Source organism: Jaculus jaculus, chromosome 9 (genome assembly GCF_020740685.1).
Source record: "Jaculus jaculus isolate mJacJac1 chromosome 9, mJacJac1.mat.Y.cur, whole genome shotgun sequence".
Lineage (NCBI taxonomy): Eukaryota > Metazoa > Chordata > Mammalia > Rodentia > Dipodidae > Jaculus > Jaculus jaculus.
The window spans coordinates 129,250,574-129,268,960 of record NC_059110.1 but is presented as its reverse complement, the minus strand read 5'-3'; the positions used below and the strand labels follow the sequence as shown (position 1 = coordinate 129,268,960).

General features: G+C 43.9%; 1 protein-coding gene across 3 annotated transcripts in view; it reads left to right on the top strand.

Moving 5' to 3' along the window:
- The window catches only part of Map2k6 (mitogen-activated protein kinase kinase 6), a 143,812-nt gene that overhangs the window by 102,401 nt on the left and 23,024 nt on the right, over window positions 1–18,387 (top strand). For all 3 annotated transcript variants that reach the window (XM_004655144.3, XM_045159311.1, XM_045159312.1), the window contains exons 3-10: window positions 5,981–6,029; window positions 6,990–7,103; window positions 10,648–10,767; window positions 11,228–11,344; window positions 12,148–12,199; window positions 15,003–15,130; window positions 16,576–16,653; window positions 18,010–18,149. In XM_004655144.3, coding sequence (XP_004655201.1) covers window positions 5,981–6,029; window positions 6,990–7,103; window positions 10,648–10,767; window positions 11,228–11,344; window positions 12,148–12,199; window positions 15,003–15,130; window positions 16,576–16,653; window positions 18,010–18,149 — 798 coding nt within the window. The remainder of the gene's footprint in view (window positions 1–5,980; window positions 6,030–6,989; window positions 7,104–10,647; window positions 10,768–11,227; window positions 11,345–12,147; window positions 12,200–15,002; window positions 15,131–16,575; window positions 16,654–18,009; window positions 18,150–18,387) is intronic.

Here is an 18,387-nt window from a genome sequence, read left to right as displayed (position 1 = left end):
CAAACATGTGATCACATGTGGGTGAGTGGAGGCCAGAGGTTGATGTTGTCTGGTGTTTAATCCTTCACCACCTTATTTTTAGATTTTTTTAAGTTTTTGTTTACTTTTATTTATATATTTGAGAGTGACAAAGAAAGAGGGAAGGAGAGAGAGAGAGAATGGGCACACCAGGGCTTTCAGCCACTGCAAACAAACTCCAGGTGCATGTGCCACCTTGTGCGTCTGGCTTACGTGGGTCCTGGGGAGTCGAGACTTGAACTGGGTCCTTAGACTTCACAGGCAAGTGCTTAGCCGCTAAGCCACCTCTCCAGCCCCACCACTTTATTTTTTGAGATCATGTCTCTCACTGAACACAGAGCTCCCTGATTTGGCTAGTTAGCCAGCAAGCCCTAGGGATTCTCATGTCTCTGCCTCCCCAGTGGTGGGATTGTACATATTTGCCACCCAGTGAGAGCATGCTGGGTTCTGAACTAAGGTCCTTATGGGTGCACAACAAGCACTTGCTTGACTGAGCCATGTTCCCAGCCCCAGTTATTATGCTAGTATACCTTTTAAGTAGATGACTGGTATATAAACCTAGGAATATCAGAGATGGAGTTATGCTCTTAGACTCATATTAGAAAGAGACCCTGGCCAGAGTGGGCTTGGCTGGCAGTGAAGGATTCTCTTTTTGTAGAGCTGAGCGGCCATCATCTGGGTTCTAAAGTCATCACTGCATTAAATGACTTTAAATCACTGAATGCCTTTTCTCCTCATGAAAATAGAAATAAAACACCTGTTGGAGTTATAAATTTGAAGTGGCTAGTTTGCATAAATGGTCGAGAGCGTTATATGGCTCAAGTGGGTGTTTAACAGAAGTGTTTAAATCAATGAATAATACTTGCAATAGTAACCAATGGACTGATTGCTCATCTAATTACAAATAAATAATTATGAAAATAGACCAAGGCTGGCTGTTTATATAAAACACAAGCACTAGGTGACCTTTGGAATGCCTTCGGTTTTCCAGGGAAAGAATTTTGTAATTAGCTTGGTTCTCTCCCCAGAGGACTGAAGTTTTGAATAATTGACGAGAACATCCACCCACGGTGTAAACCTCCTGCAGAGCATCAAGGCCTCAGGCAGACTAGTCTGCCCAGCCTAGGACAGAGAGGGCACAGTGTGAACTAATCCAACCCCAGCTGTCGGTCTTGGCCCCTTCCATTGGCGCTTTTGGCACAGTTGATGAACCCAGAGGCGAGAGGCTTGGGTGGATGAATCATTTTCATTGGAGGAGGCTGGGTGATGGGCAGGACCCAGATGGGTATCCTGGGAGCAGGAAAAGGATGTTGTTCACTTGTCCTGCTTCCTTCCTCTTCCTCTCCCTCCTGAGATCAAGGATGAGATCCTGGTGAGTTGAGGTTTAGTTTCAACTCTGGTGACAGTTAGAACTTCAGAAAACCACCAGACATTTCTGGATTTCATTTGTCTTAATGTGGAACCATGCTCTCCTATCAGGTTGAGGGAATATTCGGTAAAATATAGAGCCAGGGAGAGCAAACTTCTTGGAAAAAGTCAGATACTAAATATTTTCTGCTAAAGTGCCACAGTGGAATTTGTCACGTCTTTCCTTTCCTTGGTTTCCCTTCCCTCCCTCCCTCCCTCCCTCCCTCCCTCCCTCCCTCCTTCCTTCCTTCCTTCCTTCCTTCCTTCCTCTCTTCCTCCCTCCCTCCTTACCTTTCCCTCCCTCCTTACCTTTCCCTCCCTCCTTACCTTTCCCTCCCTCCTTACCTTTCCCTCCCTCCCTCCCTCCCTTCCTTCTTTCTTCACGTCCCTCCTTCTCTTCCCTTTCTCTCCCTCCCCTTCTTCCTTCCATTCTTTCTTTTTTCCTTTCTTTTGTATGTGTGGGGTATGCATATGTGTGTATGTGTACAGGTACATATGTGTGGGATACATGCATGCATGTATGTGTATGGGAGCATATGTGTGGGATGTTTGCATACATGTATGTGTATCCATGTGTATGGGTGCATGTGTGTGGGATGCATGCATGTGTGTTTGTGTATGTGTATGGTCACATATGTGTGTGATGTGTGCACACATGTGTATGGTCACATATGTGTGTGATGTGTGCATGCATGTGTGCGCACACATGTGTATGGGCACAATGTGTGTGATGTGTGCATGTGCACATTGAGGCTGGAGGCTGACATTGTGTGTCTTTCTTAATTGCTTTCCACTTTCTTTTAAAAAATATTTATGTATGTGTGTATGCATGAGAGAGACATAAAGAGAGAAAAAGAGAGAGAGAGAGAGAGAGAGAGAATGTGCATTTAGGATCTCCTACCACTACAAATGAACTCTAGACATATGCCACCCTATGCATTCAGCCTCAAGTAGGCATTGGGAATTTGAACTGGGCCATCTGGTCCTGCAAGTAAGTGTCCCCAACCGCTGAGCAGCCTCTCTAGCCCCTTGGCCTTATTTTTTGTGACAAGGATTCTCAGTGAACCTGGAGCTCCCTGATTCAGCTAGAAAAGCTAGTGATCCTCCTGTCTCTGCATCTCCAGTGTTGGAATTACAAGTATGTTGTTCCCAGCCTTTTTTTTTTTTTTCCTTTTTCTTTATATACGATCTGGTAATGTGAACTCAGGTCTTCATGCTTGTGTGGCAAGCAGTTTGCAGACTGAGTTGTCTCCCCAGTCCCTGCTGTTTGTTTCTTTTTATATGATTACTTAAATTTACTTATATCCTGTGTAGCTGGGCCAGAGGCTATTTGCCAAGCTGTGGTGTAGAATGTAAAATGTTAGATCTGGAAGACAACCTTATCCAATGCCTTCTTTTGAATAAGCCCCAAATAATTACTGACCTATCTTATTTCCCTCACACTTAAAAAAAATACTTATTTGAAGCAGAGAGAGAAGAGAGACAGAGAGAGAGAATGGGCGCATTAGGGCCTCTGTGCACTGTAAAGGAACTGCAGATGCATGTGTTACTTTGTGCATCTAGTTTTATGTGGGTACTAGGGAATTGAACCTGGGTCATTAGAATTTGCAGGCAAATGCTGTACGTAGTGGGCCACCTTGCCAGCCCGCCCCCACCCCACGCCCAAGCTGGAGCTTTCTCAAAGGCTGAGTGCTGAATAATTAATGGTAAAGGATTTGGCTCTCATTATTATTATTTGTATTAGTTATGTGTTTTGAGTGATGCTTGTCTTTATTTCAAAGAGCTGTCGCAGTGAGCGCAAACACATTGTGATGACTGAATAAAAGCAGCTTTTGGATGTTGTCACAGAGAAATTTCATTCTTCTGGAAATCTTAGTTTCTGAAGAAACTTCCCTGCGTAGAAACTCCATTACACACAAACACCCCTGCCAGGTGTGTGTGTCTTCTCAGTCTGTTTTGCTCTCCTTCCTTCCCAGTCCCAGATCAGAGGTTAGGCTGGAAAAGCTTTAAGTGGTATGTGCATATCAAGGAGATTTTTCTTGTTCTTGTTTTAGTTGACACATAGCGATTTAGATATCATTCATTCTTACATTTTCACAATTTGTTTCAGTTGACTCTAAGATCCTCCTCTTCAAATAAATTTAGAGATGAGGGAAGGCTTGCCATTCAGATCTTATATAGATGCCTATATGTGTGTTTTCATTTCTATTTTATCCTTACTATCACACCAGAAGGGAGAGACACTGGAAAAAAATGATCACTTAGCAAGTGATTCTTTTCTTTCTTCTTTCATTTTTATTTCTTCTGCCCTTCCTTCCATTTCCCTTTTTATTTTTCTGGCAGGAAAGGGCATCCAGGGAGCTGTGAGTTGCTGGAAAAGTCACCCTTGGTAAGGCCACACCAGGGTCTCTTGCCTTTGTCTTCTGTTCTCCATTTCTTAGATCATGCTAAGCCGATTTTTCTTGGCGTCTCCTACCTTTCCTTGTCATGAGAGTTGTGCATTTGTCTAAGAAAATGCCTTTCTTGGCTCCTAGCTAGGCACAGAGCCAAAGCCATATGCTTTTCTCTTCAGTAGGTGGCTACTCATTGAGAACACCCAGGTAGCAGAACTAAGTACACAAGCAGAGCCCTGCAGAAACACAGGGTCAGCCAGCCTGTGGGTCCTGGCATGACTCCTGGGTAGCATGTTCATTGTGTGCAGAAGGAGTGACACTGCATTGGGCTAGACAGCCTGGTAAAACACAATGCTGAGATGGAATCCGGAGAGCTGAGTCCACTGTGACCTAGGCAAGTTATTTCACCCCCTGAACCTCCTTTTTCAGCTATCAAGGTTGGGTGTCTATGTGTGTGTGCTTATTTGGAATCCTTATGTCCTATAAATTTAGTGAGTTAACAGCACCGTGTGCCAGTTGTTTCTTTAAAAAATAATGAAGAAATTGGTGAACACATTGGATATTTTAGTGCTTTTGGGCGAAAGAAAAGATCTAAGTTTATTGCCATGACATTATCGTTGAAATCAGGGCATCTTAAACCTTGCTCAAGAAACTTGTATGTGATCATAGGTATATAGGTACTTCAAAGAGGAATAAAAACTAATGGTTTTATTATAATAAGTCATAAAGAAATTTATGTAATTTGAAATAATTCTTTGGTATACAAACAATTTTGTCATTTATTGTGAGGTTTATTTTTGGAGTACTGGGTATTGAACCTACGGCCTAATGCATGCACTGTGTCATTAACTTACACCCCCAGTCCTAATTTTGCTATTCATTAGAGAACACATAAAATTCACATGCTAATGAGATGCATGGGTCTGTTTATTTTTACACAAAGCATTAAACCTTGGCTGAATATTTGATTCTGCAGGACAAAAAGCATCTTGAGTGTTTTTCTAAGTTCATTGATTGGCATTTTATGGTTGTTATTGCTGAAAATGCCACTTTGCATATATATGGGTACAAAATGGTAAAAATAGGTTCAGGACCACTTCAGAAAATTGGTAGAAGAGGGTTTTCGGCCTCAATGACCCTACTTTCCTGGTACCAATTTTCAGTTTCAGTTACCTTCCTGTTGCTGGGACAAAAGACTGGACCAAAAGCAGCTGAAGGAAGGAAACATTTTGGTTTGGCTGTCAGTCTTGCGGGAAGCTTCATGTCGGCAGGGAGGGCAGGGCATGAGCTGCGGCTGGACATCACCTCTGCTACAGCAGGTGGAAAACAGCAGCAGAAGAGTGAGCCACACCCTGACAACCGGGAGCTGGCTGTAACACCCATAAGCCCATCCCCACTAACCACCTCTCCCAGCAAGACTCCACCTCCCTAACTGCCATCAGCTGGGGACAAAGCAGTCAAAACACATGAGTGTGTGGGGGCCACCTGATTCAAACCACCTCATATGCTGAGACACAGTGGTAGGAAAATGTTGATGGTTTGATTCCCCATCATGAGATTATAATACTTGTATAAAGGTAGAAAACCTTTTAGATAAGGTAAAAATGCTGCTGTGAAATGCATACTGTAGTCTTGAATGTGAACTGAGGTATCAGCCAGACAGTGTTCATGCTGTGTGGACTCATGTGGGCTCACTGCCAAGTGCCAAGTCTGTGATGATGTCACTGGATGCAATATGGATGAACGCTGCCAGAAACACCTTAGATTCATCATATATTTGAGTTAACTTTTGGTAGTTGTGTGTTTATATTGGGTTGTGACCCACAATTTAGCAAGCTGTGTCCTATCAAACATACATTACGCAGCTCCTGTCTATTCTATATTTACCATATGCATTCATTTGGCTTGTATATATTGAATATTCCTTCCCACTCCATAAGGCATATATACTAATATCCTAATGGGAAAGAAGAAATGGAGGCTCAAAGAGACAATGTGATTGAAACCGAGATGTGTTTTATTCCTAATTCCACACTATTCACACTGTTCTGTTTTACTTGACTTGCAATCTTACACCTGCTTCGTAAGGGGAAAAAATCTCTCTAGTTGCATGATTTGAGAATGACATTGAGTAAATTTCTTTCCCTCGTTTTCTTTCTTAGACCACCTCGAGATTTAGACTCCAAGGCTTGCATTTCTATTGGAAATCAGGTGAGAAAAGTCATACTTCCTGGCTAATTTCTTGACCATTTTATAATATGCTTCCAAAATTAATCCTGAAAATAAAAATATGTCCTATCACAGACTGACAGGAAATGGGCCCAAACAGTTTCAATTTAAAGGGAATTTTTTTGTATTTTTAATTGAAATCAGGCTCTTGTGGGGTAATGAAAGGAGAGTAGACAGCTATTTTATTTTAATTGTTTTTGTTTATTTTTATTTACTTGTTTGAGAGTGACAGACAGAGAGAAGGAGGCAGAGAAAGGGAGAGAGAAAGAGAACGGGCACACCAGGGCCTCCAGCCACTGCAAATGAACTTGCATATGCATGTGCCCTCATGTGCATCTGGCTAACGTGGGTCCTTGGGAATCGAGCCTTGAACTGGGGTCCTCAGGCTTCACAGGCAAGCGCTTAACTGCTAAGCCATCTCTCCAGCCCTAGACAGTTGTTTTGAGAGGGTATTTTTTTACAAAGCCACATAGATGTACTAGTTAATGTGTAGATGGCTTCATCTGCATCCTTCTTTCTAAAACTGTAGTTATTTGCAAGGAGAGAGAGGAAGGGAGAGAGAGAGAGAGAGAGAGAGAGAGAGAGAGAGAGAGAGAGAGAAACAGGCATACCAGGCCGTCTTGCCACTATGAATGAACTTCAGATGCTTGTGCCACTTTGTGCATATGGCTTACTTGGGTACTGGGCCTCAGGCTTTGTAAGCAAGTGCCTTTAACCACATAACCATCTCTCCAACCCCATCTTCATCCTTTGAAGGCTGAGTTGGATTCAGTTGCTGGAGATAAGCAGGTGGCCTACCACTGCAGCCCAAGCCTAGCCCGGTGCTTCTTGCTTTTAGTGGCACTTAGAAAGACCTGTGTCCCTCCTGTCTCCCTTAGGACACCGGGGGAAACCAGACAGAGGAAAACAAAGTCAATGCCATGATTATTTTCCCTCTCACAGAACTTTGAGGTGAAGGCTGATGACCTGGAACCTATAGTGGAACTGGGCCGAGGTGCATATGGGGTGGTGGAGAAGATGCGGCACGTGCCCAGTGAGCAGATCATGGCTGTCAAGGTAGAGTTGATGCTTCCTAATTGTTTCACGTCTGCAGGGAATATGTTTGTCCATCTCCACTAGAAAACCTTTATCACAGAGCAACATGAGTGAAAAACAAGAATTGTTTGTAGGGAACATGTGTGGAAGATGCTCTCTCAGTGTGTGTGCATGTGTACTTTTTAGTGATTTTCTTTTCTTTTCTTTTTTTTGCTTGTGTTTATGTGTGCCTAAAGTGATGTGGGTAGAGTATGTGCACATTTGTACCATTGTGGTGCCCAGTGTTCTTGCTTGTGGCTGGATGTTGGGGTACCTGCCTGCGGTGCGGCTCGAGCAGAATTCCCTGTTCCCTTGCTCATCTGTCCCTGTCTTAACTTTGAGGCAGAGGCACTTTGGGATGCCAGAGCTTGCTATTTTGTTCACAAGCCCAGGCTAGTCTCTGGCCTCTGCTCCCCCTGTTAGCCTGGGTTACGGGTGTTCATGACCACACTGAGCAGTTTAGGTCTCGGGCCGCATGCTTGTGCAGGAAGCGCATGCGACCACAGAGCCGTCCCAGCATCCCTACGTTTCAGTTATTTTCTGTGTAGGTCTGCTTTGTTCCCGACCTTGAACTGGGTTTGCAGTTACCACGCCATCAGTCACACTTGGAAGAGTTAGCAGTGCTCTCTAACCTCAATGCCAGGTCCAAAGTAAAACTGCCTTCGTTATCCTGTTCTGTGTTTTCAAGCCCCCACCTAAACAAAAGTCGCTTATAACTGCCCCTCAGGGGAGGCAGAGACGGGGTGGTCCCTGGAAGTTGCTGGCCAGCCATTCTTGCCTCACTGGTGAGCTCTAGCCAAGGAGAGATCCTGTCTCAAAAAAAAAAAAGAAAGAGAAGAAAAGACGGACATTTTTGAGTTTGTTCTCTGTCCTCCACACATGTGCAAATACAAGCACACACTTAGCCACATACCTATGTGCACACGCACCCACACACAAGGTCATGCACACACACATGTAAAGAAAAAGAAATGTCCCTGAGAATCAAGAAATTCGATTTGAATGAGACAGTTGTGTCCCTTTTTGGAAAAAGAAGGGCAGAATATATCTGGAGCAAATTTGCATAGTTTTTGAGTTATGACCAACAATTTGGAGTTAAATCTGCATGTCTTGACTACATGAAGGGAGAATCTTTTCTGCCTGTCTTTATTTCTCTTTTTTTTTCATGAGTTAATGAGTGTACATGACTATTGGTATGTGTGAGGGCACACGTGTGTGCAGTTATAGGTGCACATGCACGTGGAGGCCAGAGGTTGATATTGGGTGTCTTCGTCATTTATTCTCCACCCTATTTTCTGGGCCAGGTCTTCACTTGAACCCAGAGCTTACCGACTTTGCTAGGCCAGCTACCTAGTTTGTCCCAGGATCCCTTGTCTCAGCCTCCCAGGCACTGGAATTACATGTGTCCTGCAGGTCCGCCAGGCTTTTATGTGGGTACTAGGGGTCTGAATTCCAGTCCTCAAGCTTGCCTGGCAAGCGCTTTATCAACTGGGTCATTACCTCAGCCCCATGGATCTTTGAGAGCCGATTTCTCTGGTTAGGAGACCCAGGTTAGGAAAGGCTGGAGACTCGATCCTTTTGTTGTTGGAGAATGGAGACCCTTTCTCCTAGTGTTGCGAATGTTCCAGTGTGTTCTTCCTGACTGTAAGTGAAATAGGCAATTGTGTGAAGACCTAGTGAAACTATATTTTCTTGTCAGTTAATGACATAATCTTGCTTCTGGAAGATTCTGTCTGCTGGTGTGACAAGGTTTTCTTCTCTGAGAAGCACTGGTTAGGAGAGAGTGGGTTCATTCCTCATGGCTCCCTTCTGTTTTGTACATCTGTACCAGCTTGTATAGTTGTTCAGGCCCAGGTTTTTTTTTTTTAGTCATGGGTTTTTGCATGTGTGGAATCAACCAACTGTGGATCAAAAATATCGAGGCTCTGGCAAGATGGCTCAGTGAGTAAAGCACCTGCTGTGCAGGGTGAGCTCCTGAGTTTGCTTCCACAGAAGCCACATGACAGCTGGACGCTGGGCTGCAGAGATGGCTCAGTGGGTAAGATGCTTGCCTGACGAACCCAAGGACCCAGGCTCGACTCTCCAGGTCCCTTCACAAGGCAGACACACAAGGGGACGCACGCTCAAGCGCCAGCACACAGGGCGCACGTGCGCACTAGGCGGATCCGGTGTCTGGAGTGCGCCTGCAGTGGCTGAGGCGCCGGTGCGCCACTTCTCTCTCGTTCTCAGATTGATGAAAAGGCACTCTGTTGGGTTTTCCTCCAAAACTAAAAATAAAATAAAAATAAAAACTAGGGGCTATGACGGATGCCAGTAATGCCGTTGCACCTACAGTGAGAAGGAAGGCAGAGCTGGGCGATTTCCCTCAGTCTGTAGGCCAGCCAGCTTGGTGAAGGCAGTGCTTACAGCAGCAGTGAACCCGAGACCGACTGCAGGTGGGGTGGGAGGCACGGGCTGATTCACAAGCCTGACCTCTGACATCGACACCCACGAGCACACACGCGTGTTTTGTTGTTGTTGTTTTGGTTTGGTTTTTCAAGGTAGGGTCTCACTCTAGTCCAGGCTGACCTGGAATTCACTATGTAGTCTCAGGGTGGCCTCGAACTCATGATGATCCTCCTACCTCTGCCTCCCGAGTGCTGGGATTAAAGGCGTGCGCCACCATGCCTGGCTTCACACACATGGTTTTGAAAAATAATTGTTCAGACTTTCCTTTCTTGTTACCATTCTCTAAATGATACATTATCTATATTCTATCTCTATAGCATTTATATCATATTAGATATTGTCAGAAATTTAGAGGTGATCTAAGTGTGTGGGAAGATATCTGCAAATAATTCAAGAGACATGAGCATCTATAGATTTTGGTGCTTTGGTTAGTCCTGGAACCAATTCCCCAGGGACACATAAAACCAACACTAGCTGTGGTGACTTCAGAAAGATAGGTTTAGTCTTTTTCTTCCCTTCTTCCTTCTCTTCCTTCCTCTTTTCTCCTCCTCCTCTTTTTTTTTTTTTTTCAAGGTAGGATCTCAGTCTAGTCTAGGTTGACCTGGAATTCACTATGTAGTCTCAGGGTGTCCTCAAACTCATGACAATCCTCCCACGTCTGCCTTCCAGGTGCTGGGATTAAAGGCATGTGACACCATGCCTGGCTAGGTCTATTTCTTCTTAGGACCCCAAATAAGCATGAAAATAATTAATATCGTCACCTTTTTGTATGGAACAGATGAAACACAGCGAACCAGACTGTTTTCATAATGTGAAAATACCTTCCCACACATTTGCTCATTCTCTGAGCTACACAATCAGTTCCCTTCTAACCCAGGACTAGCCAGGAAGTCACATGGCTGTCTTCATTCTCCGTCTTTACTAGGAATAGCCAGCACTCAGGTGGGATGCGTGGAAGGCTCTTGTTAGCAGGGAGAAGTGCGCTGTTGTCAGGACAGAGGGCCTCACACCCCTTGCTTTGTAACTGACTCCTCCTCAGGGTAGTAACCCTGTGCTTTTCCATCCATCCCTCACTCAGAGGATCCGAGCCACCGTCAATAGCCAGGAGCAGAAACGGCTCCTGATGGATTTGGATGTTTCCATGAGGACCGTGGACTGTCCGTTTACTGTCACCTTTTATGGCGCGCTCTTCCGAGAGGTACGTGTTGAGAACAGTGACTATCAATTAAATGCTGATTGTGTAAATGTCCTTGCTATCTGCTGGTTGCTCTTGGGAGATGAGCTTGCCTGTTTACAAATTACTTTGGGACTTTAAAGGGAAACTGTCCCTCCTCCCCTCACCCCCAAGGGAAAGCTTAAGCAAGAAATAGTCCTTTGGGGACTGGGGACAAGGCACAGTGGCTCGAGTGTTGTCTAGGATACACGAAGACTCAAGTTTCCTCCCTAAAACAGTGTGCTGTGAGCATCTAATCCTCCTGGAACTTGGGAGGATCAGAAGTTTAAAGTTTAAGGTCATTTTCAGCTACAAGGTAAGTTTGAGGCCAGCCTATCTCAACAAAATATGAAAATAAGGAACTGTCCTTCAGGAGGGCCAGGATCTACTGTGCCTCTTTCCTGTTCTATCCTCCTTAACAGCCTGTGAGTTCATTTCTCCCCAGGGCGATGTATGGATCTGCATGGAGCTCATGGATACCTCACTAGATAAATTCTACAAACAAGTTATTGATAAAGGCCAGACGATTCCAGAGGACATCTTAGGGAAGATTGCAGTTTCTGTGAGTACAACGTGGACCCCAGAATGGGAGAAGCCCTGGCTTTGTGTGTTTTTGCATTCTGACCGCCACCCAACTCTGATTTTTTTTTTTTTGTATTTTTTAAAATTTATTTATTTATTTATTTGAGAGCGACAGACACAGAGAGAAAGACAGATAGAGGGAGAGAGAGAGAATGGGCGCGCCAGGGCTTCCAGCCTCTGCAAATGAACTCCAGACGCGTGCGCCCCCTTGTGCATCTGGCTAACGTGGGACCTGGGGAACCGAGCCTCGAACCGGGGTCCTTAGGCTTCACAGGCAAGCGCTTAACCGCTAAGCCATCTCTCCAGCCCCCAACTCTGATTTTTGAGTTGAATTTACCTGAGTTGGTAGGAAGATAATAAATGGTTTAGTTGCTGAGCCCTGTGTGGAAGATGTTGTTACTCAGTAGGTTTTGGTAAAGGTCTCCAAGCAAGGCATTCATTTACTATGATGTCCATTCCATTATATATGTATATAATTTACATGTGTGTGATGGAGGGTGTGGGTATGGGCATCCTAGGGCCTTTTACCATTCAAACAAATGACAGATGCATGTACCAGTGTGTGTGTGTGTGTGTGTGTGTGTGTGTGTGTGTGTGTGTAAGTCTAACTTTAAGATGAGTGCTGAAGAATTGAACTACTACTATGAGCAAACCTCTTTGACCACAGAGACACCACTATTTGAGGAAATAGGTTACTCAGTGACTTTGAGTGAGGGATAATAAACCTGGCTATATTTAGCATTCAGTCAGGGTAAACAAATCTACTTTGCATTGCTCTTGCAGATTGTGAAAGCGTTAGAACATTTGCACAGTAAGCTCTCCGTCATTCACCGAGGTAAGTGTCCCTGGAGCACTGTTGGTTGCTTATTTTAATAATTTTGTTTCTTTTGCCCAGAGCCTTCCTTCCTCTCTCCTTCTCCTCTATATAAGGGTAGAATTGGATCAGTGTGGTAACAAAGGGGTTTTCTTTGGAACTATAGAATAACTAAAGTAGTTAGGTCAGTTTTTTGTTACTATAACAAAATACCTTAGACAATCAACTGATAAAAAGGGAATTTCATTTTAGATTACCATCTTACAGGTTTCAGTCAATGGTGGTTTGGCCCTCTTAGCAGAGGGTGGGGCAGGGGAGATTTTGAAAATGAACTTCATTCAGGAGTGAAAGGGAGGGGATGAGACCAGGGCATCAAAGCAATTCCCTTTAAGAGTGTACCCACCAGGGGCCCAAGATTTCCCTCTAGGCCACACCTTGTAAAGGTTCTAGCCTATCTTGATAGTCCCAGGCTGGGGATTGACCCCTTTCACAGATAGGCTTTTGGTGGACACTTAGGATCCAGAGTGGAGCAGGAGTTGTTTTGTGTTGGCTGACAGCAAGAGAAGGCATGGGCTTCTGTGATACCTGCATTGAATTGTAGATGCTTGCTGCCAAGCAGGGCTGTGAAAGCGCGTCACTGAGAATGGTAGAGGACACGAGAAAAGTTCATCTCGCGTTGGCCACCATGCTCAATGTGATTGCAAAGATGTAATCATATGATCTGCCAGAACCGGCATTTTAATAAGACCCATGGGTGGTTGCTTCTTGGGCACATTAAAATCTGAAAAGCTCTGGAATGTTGCCGAGGTTGCAGGAGGCAGGGGAAAATGATCTGTCTCTTTCTTCCCTTCCTTTTTCCTGTCCTTTTACCTGGCTTATTATCTCCTCATGCATATTTCTTCCCCTGGTCTGTCTAGTCACCCATCTTTTCACATCCCATTCTCCATCCATTTATCTCTTAAAAGAACTTTATATGCCCTTCTTTATTTTTTCTGTCTTTTTATAAAATATATTTTATTTATTTATTTATTTGCAAGCAGAGAGAGATAGAAGAGAGACAGAGAGAATTGGCACACCAGGGCCTCCACCCATTGCAAATGAACTCCAGATGCATGTGCCACTTTGTGCATCTGGCTTTATGTGTATACTGGGGAATTGAACCCCGGGGCTGTTAGGCCTTGCAAGTAAGTGCCTTAACCTCCAAGCCATCCTTCCAGTCCTTTTTTTTTTTGGTTTTTCAAGGTAGGGTCTCACTCTGGTCCAGACTGACCTGGAATTAACTCTGTCATCTCAGGGTGGCCTTGAACTCATGGCAATCCTCCTACCTCTGCCTCCCGAGTGCTGGGATTAAAGGCGTGTGCCACCACACCTGGCTCTTCCAGTCCATTTTTAACACATTTCTAATAAAGCCCTGTAAAAGATGTCCTGAGTTATCTGAGAAAATTCTTTGTAAACTTGACATAAGTATCCTCAGTAATACAACAAGATTAATATAAAAATTATTAAAATGACTTAGAGGTTAGAGAGTACCAAATATGGAATAAAATATGGAAGAAAGGTAAGGAAAATGGGAACTGATGACCACTACTAGGGAGATTGTAGTCAGCAAAAGCACCTCACAAAGCAGAGACAGACTAGATTTTTTTTTTTTTTTTGAGAAAAAGTAGTGCAAAGTGCTAGTAGCTGACAGAAACTTGTGTTTTGGTTAATTCTTGAAGTCTATGGAAATAATGTGAAATGCTAGAGGTGGTTTCAGTCACTCCTCTTCCTCCTTTACTTCTTCTTGTTATTAATAATTGGTAATATTGAAAACTGGAGAAACAAGAGTTTCTGAGATGAGAAAAAAGTGATGATATAGATAGGAAAAAGAACACGCATTCCTAGAATCATGTATGTGACTTTAAATGCTTACTTAAAAATTCTGAAATATTCAATTTTTATTAGAGATCATATATATACATATATATGGCATAAAAATGACAAAGTGAAATTTATTATATCAGCTTAAGAAAAAATATAGAGATATAACTTATTGTTTATTTATTTTATTTTATTTTTTGGAGATACAGTCTCACACAGCCCAAGCTGGTCTCAAACTCACTACGTAGCTAAGGATGGCCTTAAACTTCTGATCCTCCTGCCTTCAGCTCCTAAGTGCATGCCACATACCTGGCTAAAATAAAAATGAATCTTTTAAAGTGCCTACTCTATATATATCCTTTGAGGAAAGAGTCACTAATGGAGAAAAATTAGCTGATTTCCAATCCCATTATCCAGAGCGAACAATAGCTTGTCTTTTGGGGGCATATGAGAGTGTGGGTGACATCTCTGTAGTCTGAATGATTCATTTAAACTGTGTTCAGTAATTGATTCACCTTCTCCCATGACCATGCCATGATCTGGAATGTCTGGGTATATAACATGTTACATTATGTGAGTCTATGATATCTCTTGTATGAGATTTCAATAAAAAGCAGACCACAGTGGCCACGTTGGGTATATCATTGCGTTACAGTCTTACCCTAAATGTGCAAGCGATCGTTTTGAATGGGACATTTGCTTCTGAAATAGTGATTTTAAGTTCTTATGACATGCGTGGGCTCAATGGGAATGATAAAATACGTAGTGGGAACAGGTCTTCACGTTTAAGAGTTACCATCTTGCAAGACACACACACACCATGAAGAGAAATCAAGCTGAATGTTAAGGAGCCCTATGTGGCTGCCAGCCTGGGGTGAGGGTTGGGAGAAGTTCAGCACCCTCTAGTGGCAGAGAAGGGAATCTCCAAGCAGGCTGGATCAATGAGTTCTGTTTTCGCCCCCAGATGTCAAGCCTTCTAATGTGCTCATTAATACTCTGGGCCAAGTGAAGATGTGCGACTTTGGAATCAGTGGCTACCTGGTGGACTCTGTGGCTAAGACGATTGACGCAGGTTGCAAACCATACATGGCTGTAAGTACAGCACCTAGGGGTGGCTGCTGAGATTGTACCTGCTTGCCAACAAGACCAGGATATAGGGATGGTGGATAGATATGGAAAACTGAAATGTGTTTAAGATTCAAGATATACCCATGTTGCTTTCCTAAGCTTCTCCAGTCTGAAATCTTCAGGCGCTGGCTTCATCCTTTTGGGGTTCATATAACAAAATGCCACCAGTCAGAGAGCTTATAAACAGAAAACATTTATTTCTCCAGGTTTTGTAAGCTGGAAAATTCAAGATCAAGGTGCTGGCAGATCCACTGCCTGGCAAGGGCTTCTTCTCTGGAATATAGATGACACTTTTTGTTGTGTCTTTCTTTACCTGGTAGAGGGGCCGAGGAACCTCTCTAGGGCTTCTTTTGTAAGGGCTCTAACCCCATTATACTTTTCCTTAAAGACCCATTTCTGTCACAAAGGCATCGCCTCCTTTTGACATCACATGTGGGATTAGGTTAATATGTGGATTAAGCAGGTATGCAATCATTCAGACCATAGCATATATATTACCTTTAAGAATCAAGTCAAGTTGGAAACACATATAAGTAATATATGTAGCCTGTACACATTTTCCACACTGAATTGCAAGTTTTCTAAGGGTGGAATACAAAGTAGAACTTAAACTACCCACTCAAGGGAGCTGTGTGAGAACACCTCACAGCTTGTGCTTTAAATCTGTGGCCATTAGCAGAGACCTGGAGACTTGGGAATGGACTTGTGTTTGGAACGGAAAGCTTCTTGTCTATGCTTACCTACAAGTCCCGTAGGTCCATTAACACCAGAAAGTCTCCTAAGAACTCTCACCGATTCTTTGGACTGAGTTCCAGGATATGGTGATTTTGTAAAAATATTTTTATTTATTTATTTTTAAGGAGAAGGAGGGGGAGAGAGGAGAGAGAGAGAGGGAGGAAGGGGGGGGGGGCTATGACTAGGCATGCCCAAGCCTCCTGTCACTGCACACGAACTCCAGATGCACATACCACTTTGTGCATCTGGCTTTACATGGGTACTAGGGAACTGAACTCGGGTCATCAGGCTTGCAAGCAAGCACCTTAACTGCTGAGTCATCTCCCCAGCCCAGATGTTGTCTTTTTCTTTTTATTTTTTTTAAACAAGGTTGATTCTAGCAGAGTAGCCTTGGAACATGTACCCTGTTTCTACTTCAGGGAAAAAAAAAATTAATTTTGTTGTGAAGGGACCTGGATCCATTACTGTCTCTGAGATAAGATCAGCATAAAGAAGGCAAACCCCATGGAGATAATGTGTTGTATTGTCGTTACTCTTTGGCCCTGGAGGCGTGTTACCAGTGTAAAATAGCTCACTTGGCAACTGGTGCTATCTCCACCCCAAAGATCTTTATTAAGCTATAAATGTCATCTCAGTTGTTCCTCCAGTTTCTAAGTTGCCTGTCTCCCTCCCAGCCTGAAAGAATAAACCCGGAGCTCAACCAGAAGGGCTACAGTGTGAAGTCTGACATCTGGAGTCTGGGCATTACCATGGTACTGTATGCTCGTCATCTTCAGTTATGAGGTTTGGATCACGAAGCTCAAGGGGTAGGCTTTAGGACCCAGAAGCAAATATCCTCCGTGCTGCACTTGGGTATTCTTTCCTGCCTGGCATCACGGGTGACTTTTGGGTTCTAGCTGCTTGCAGTGTGGTATACTAGCCAGCCTATATGTTTTTCTCTTTACTTTGCCTCTGACGAGTTGCATGTCCTTGAGTAACTGATACACTGCCATGGGCTGTCTGTCTGATAGAGAGGGTCTTAATATACTCCTTTTAGTGTAAATTACATTATAGTCAAGACAAGAGGTTTAAGTTGCACAGAGAATGCTAAACGTGCGTGGGCCCCACAGGGCTGTGTTATACGAATGGACATTTGTATGGTAGAAGATTTGACCGCCGCGGTCAGGTTCGATCTTAAAACCATTATAACAGATTGGATGATCTCCCCAGGACAGCCTGCAGTTAGTTGTCCTTGATTCATAACTTTGGTCATCGTAAATTTTCAATGTATCACCAGGGTCTGGAATTATCTACTGTGGTCCTGGCTCCTTCCCAGGAATAGCAGCTGATTAAATCCTGTGAGTTATTCCATGTCCCTGCCCAGAACACACGTGATCCTGTGACAGCAGAGTGGCCTTTACTCATGTCCAAAAAAAGATCAGTCGTTTGGTCCTAGACTACTTTTTTTTTTAAAATAAATTTTCCAGTTCACCAGGAGACCGGCAGGGGGCAGCAGTGGTACACCTCTGCGGTCTTAGCATACACCATTGCTTCTCAGAACAAACCTTTGAAAACGTGGTTGTTTCAGGTCTTGAAGTTTAACGTTCGCTTAAAATTTTTATAAAATAGTATGTCATGTTTTATCAAGGGATTCACTTTTAGATAGGCTCTGATGGTTGTCTCTAGTAAGAATATTTCAAAGCACCTAGCCGACATTTTGTGGAAAATCACTAGATGGCTATTAGGCCCCCATCCCCCGCCACTAATTAGACTTGAGCTTCACTTCGGGTTCTCCTAGAAAGAAGCACAGCTGTTTCCTTGAGGAGGCTGACTTTAAACTTTTGCTTTTATTTACTTGCAAGTGTGTGTCTGTGTGTGTGAGAAAGAGAGAGAGAGAGAGAGAGAGAGGGAGGGAGGGAGGGAGGGAGGGAGGGAGGGAGGGAGGGAGGGAGGGAGGGAGGTGGGAAGAGAATTGCCCCACTTTCTATGTTATGTTTATGTGAGTGGCTTGGGGATTGAACCCAGGCCAAAAGGCTTTGCAAGCAAGTGCCTTTAACTGCTGAGCTATCTTCCTCGTCCCCTGGACTCTTTGGAAACCATTGTCTTCATTTTTCCTCTGTCTCTTGCAGATTGAGCTGGCCATCCTTCGGTTTCCCTATGATTCGTGGGGAACTCCCTTTCAGCAGCTCAAACAAGTGGTAGAAGAGCCGTCGCCCCAGCTCCCTGCAGACAAGTTCTCTGCAGACTTCGCTGACTTTACCTCACAGTGGTAAGAGGACCGTCCCCCCAACTTGCACAGTGCTAATGACCACGATGGGTTCTCACAGATTCCCCGTCATGATCCATCACACACACGTCCATTCCAGAAGCATCTAGTGGCGTATGTCCTTCATGCTGGAGATGTGGAGAAGGAGATGATGACGGCTGTGTCTTAGTGATAAGGACATTTGCATTTGGGTTTGATAGCGACAGAGCTTTCCTTGGCTCTTGGGCGGGTGATGTTTCAA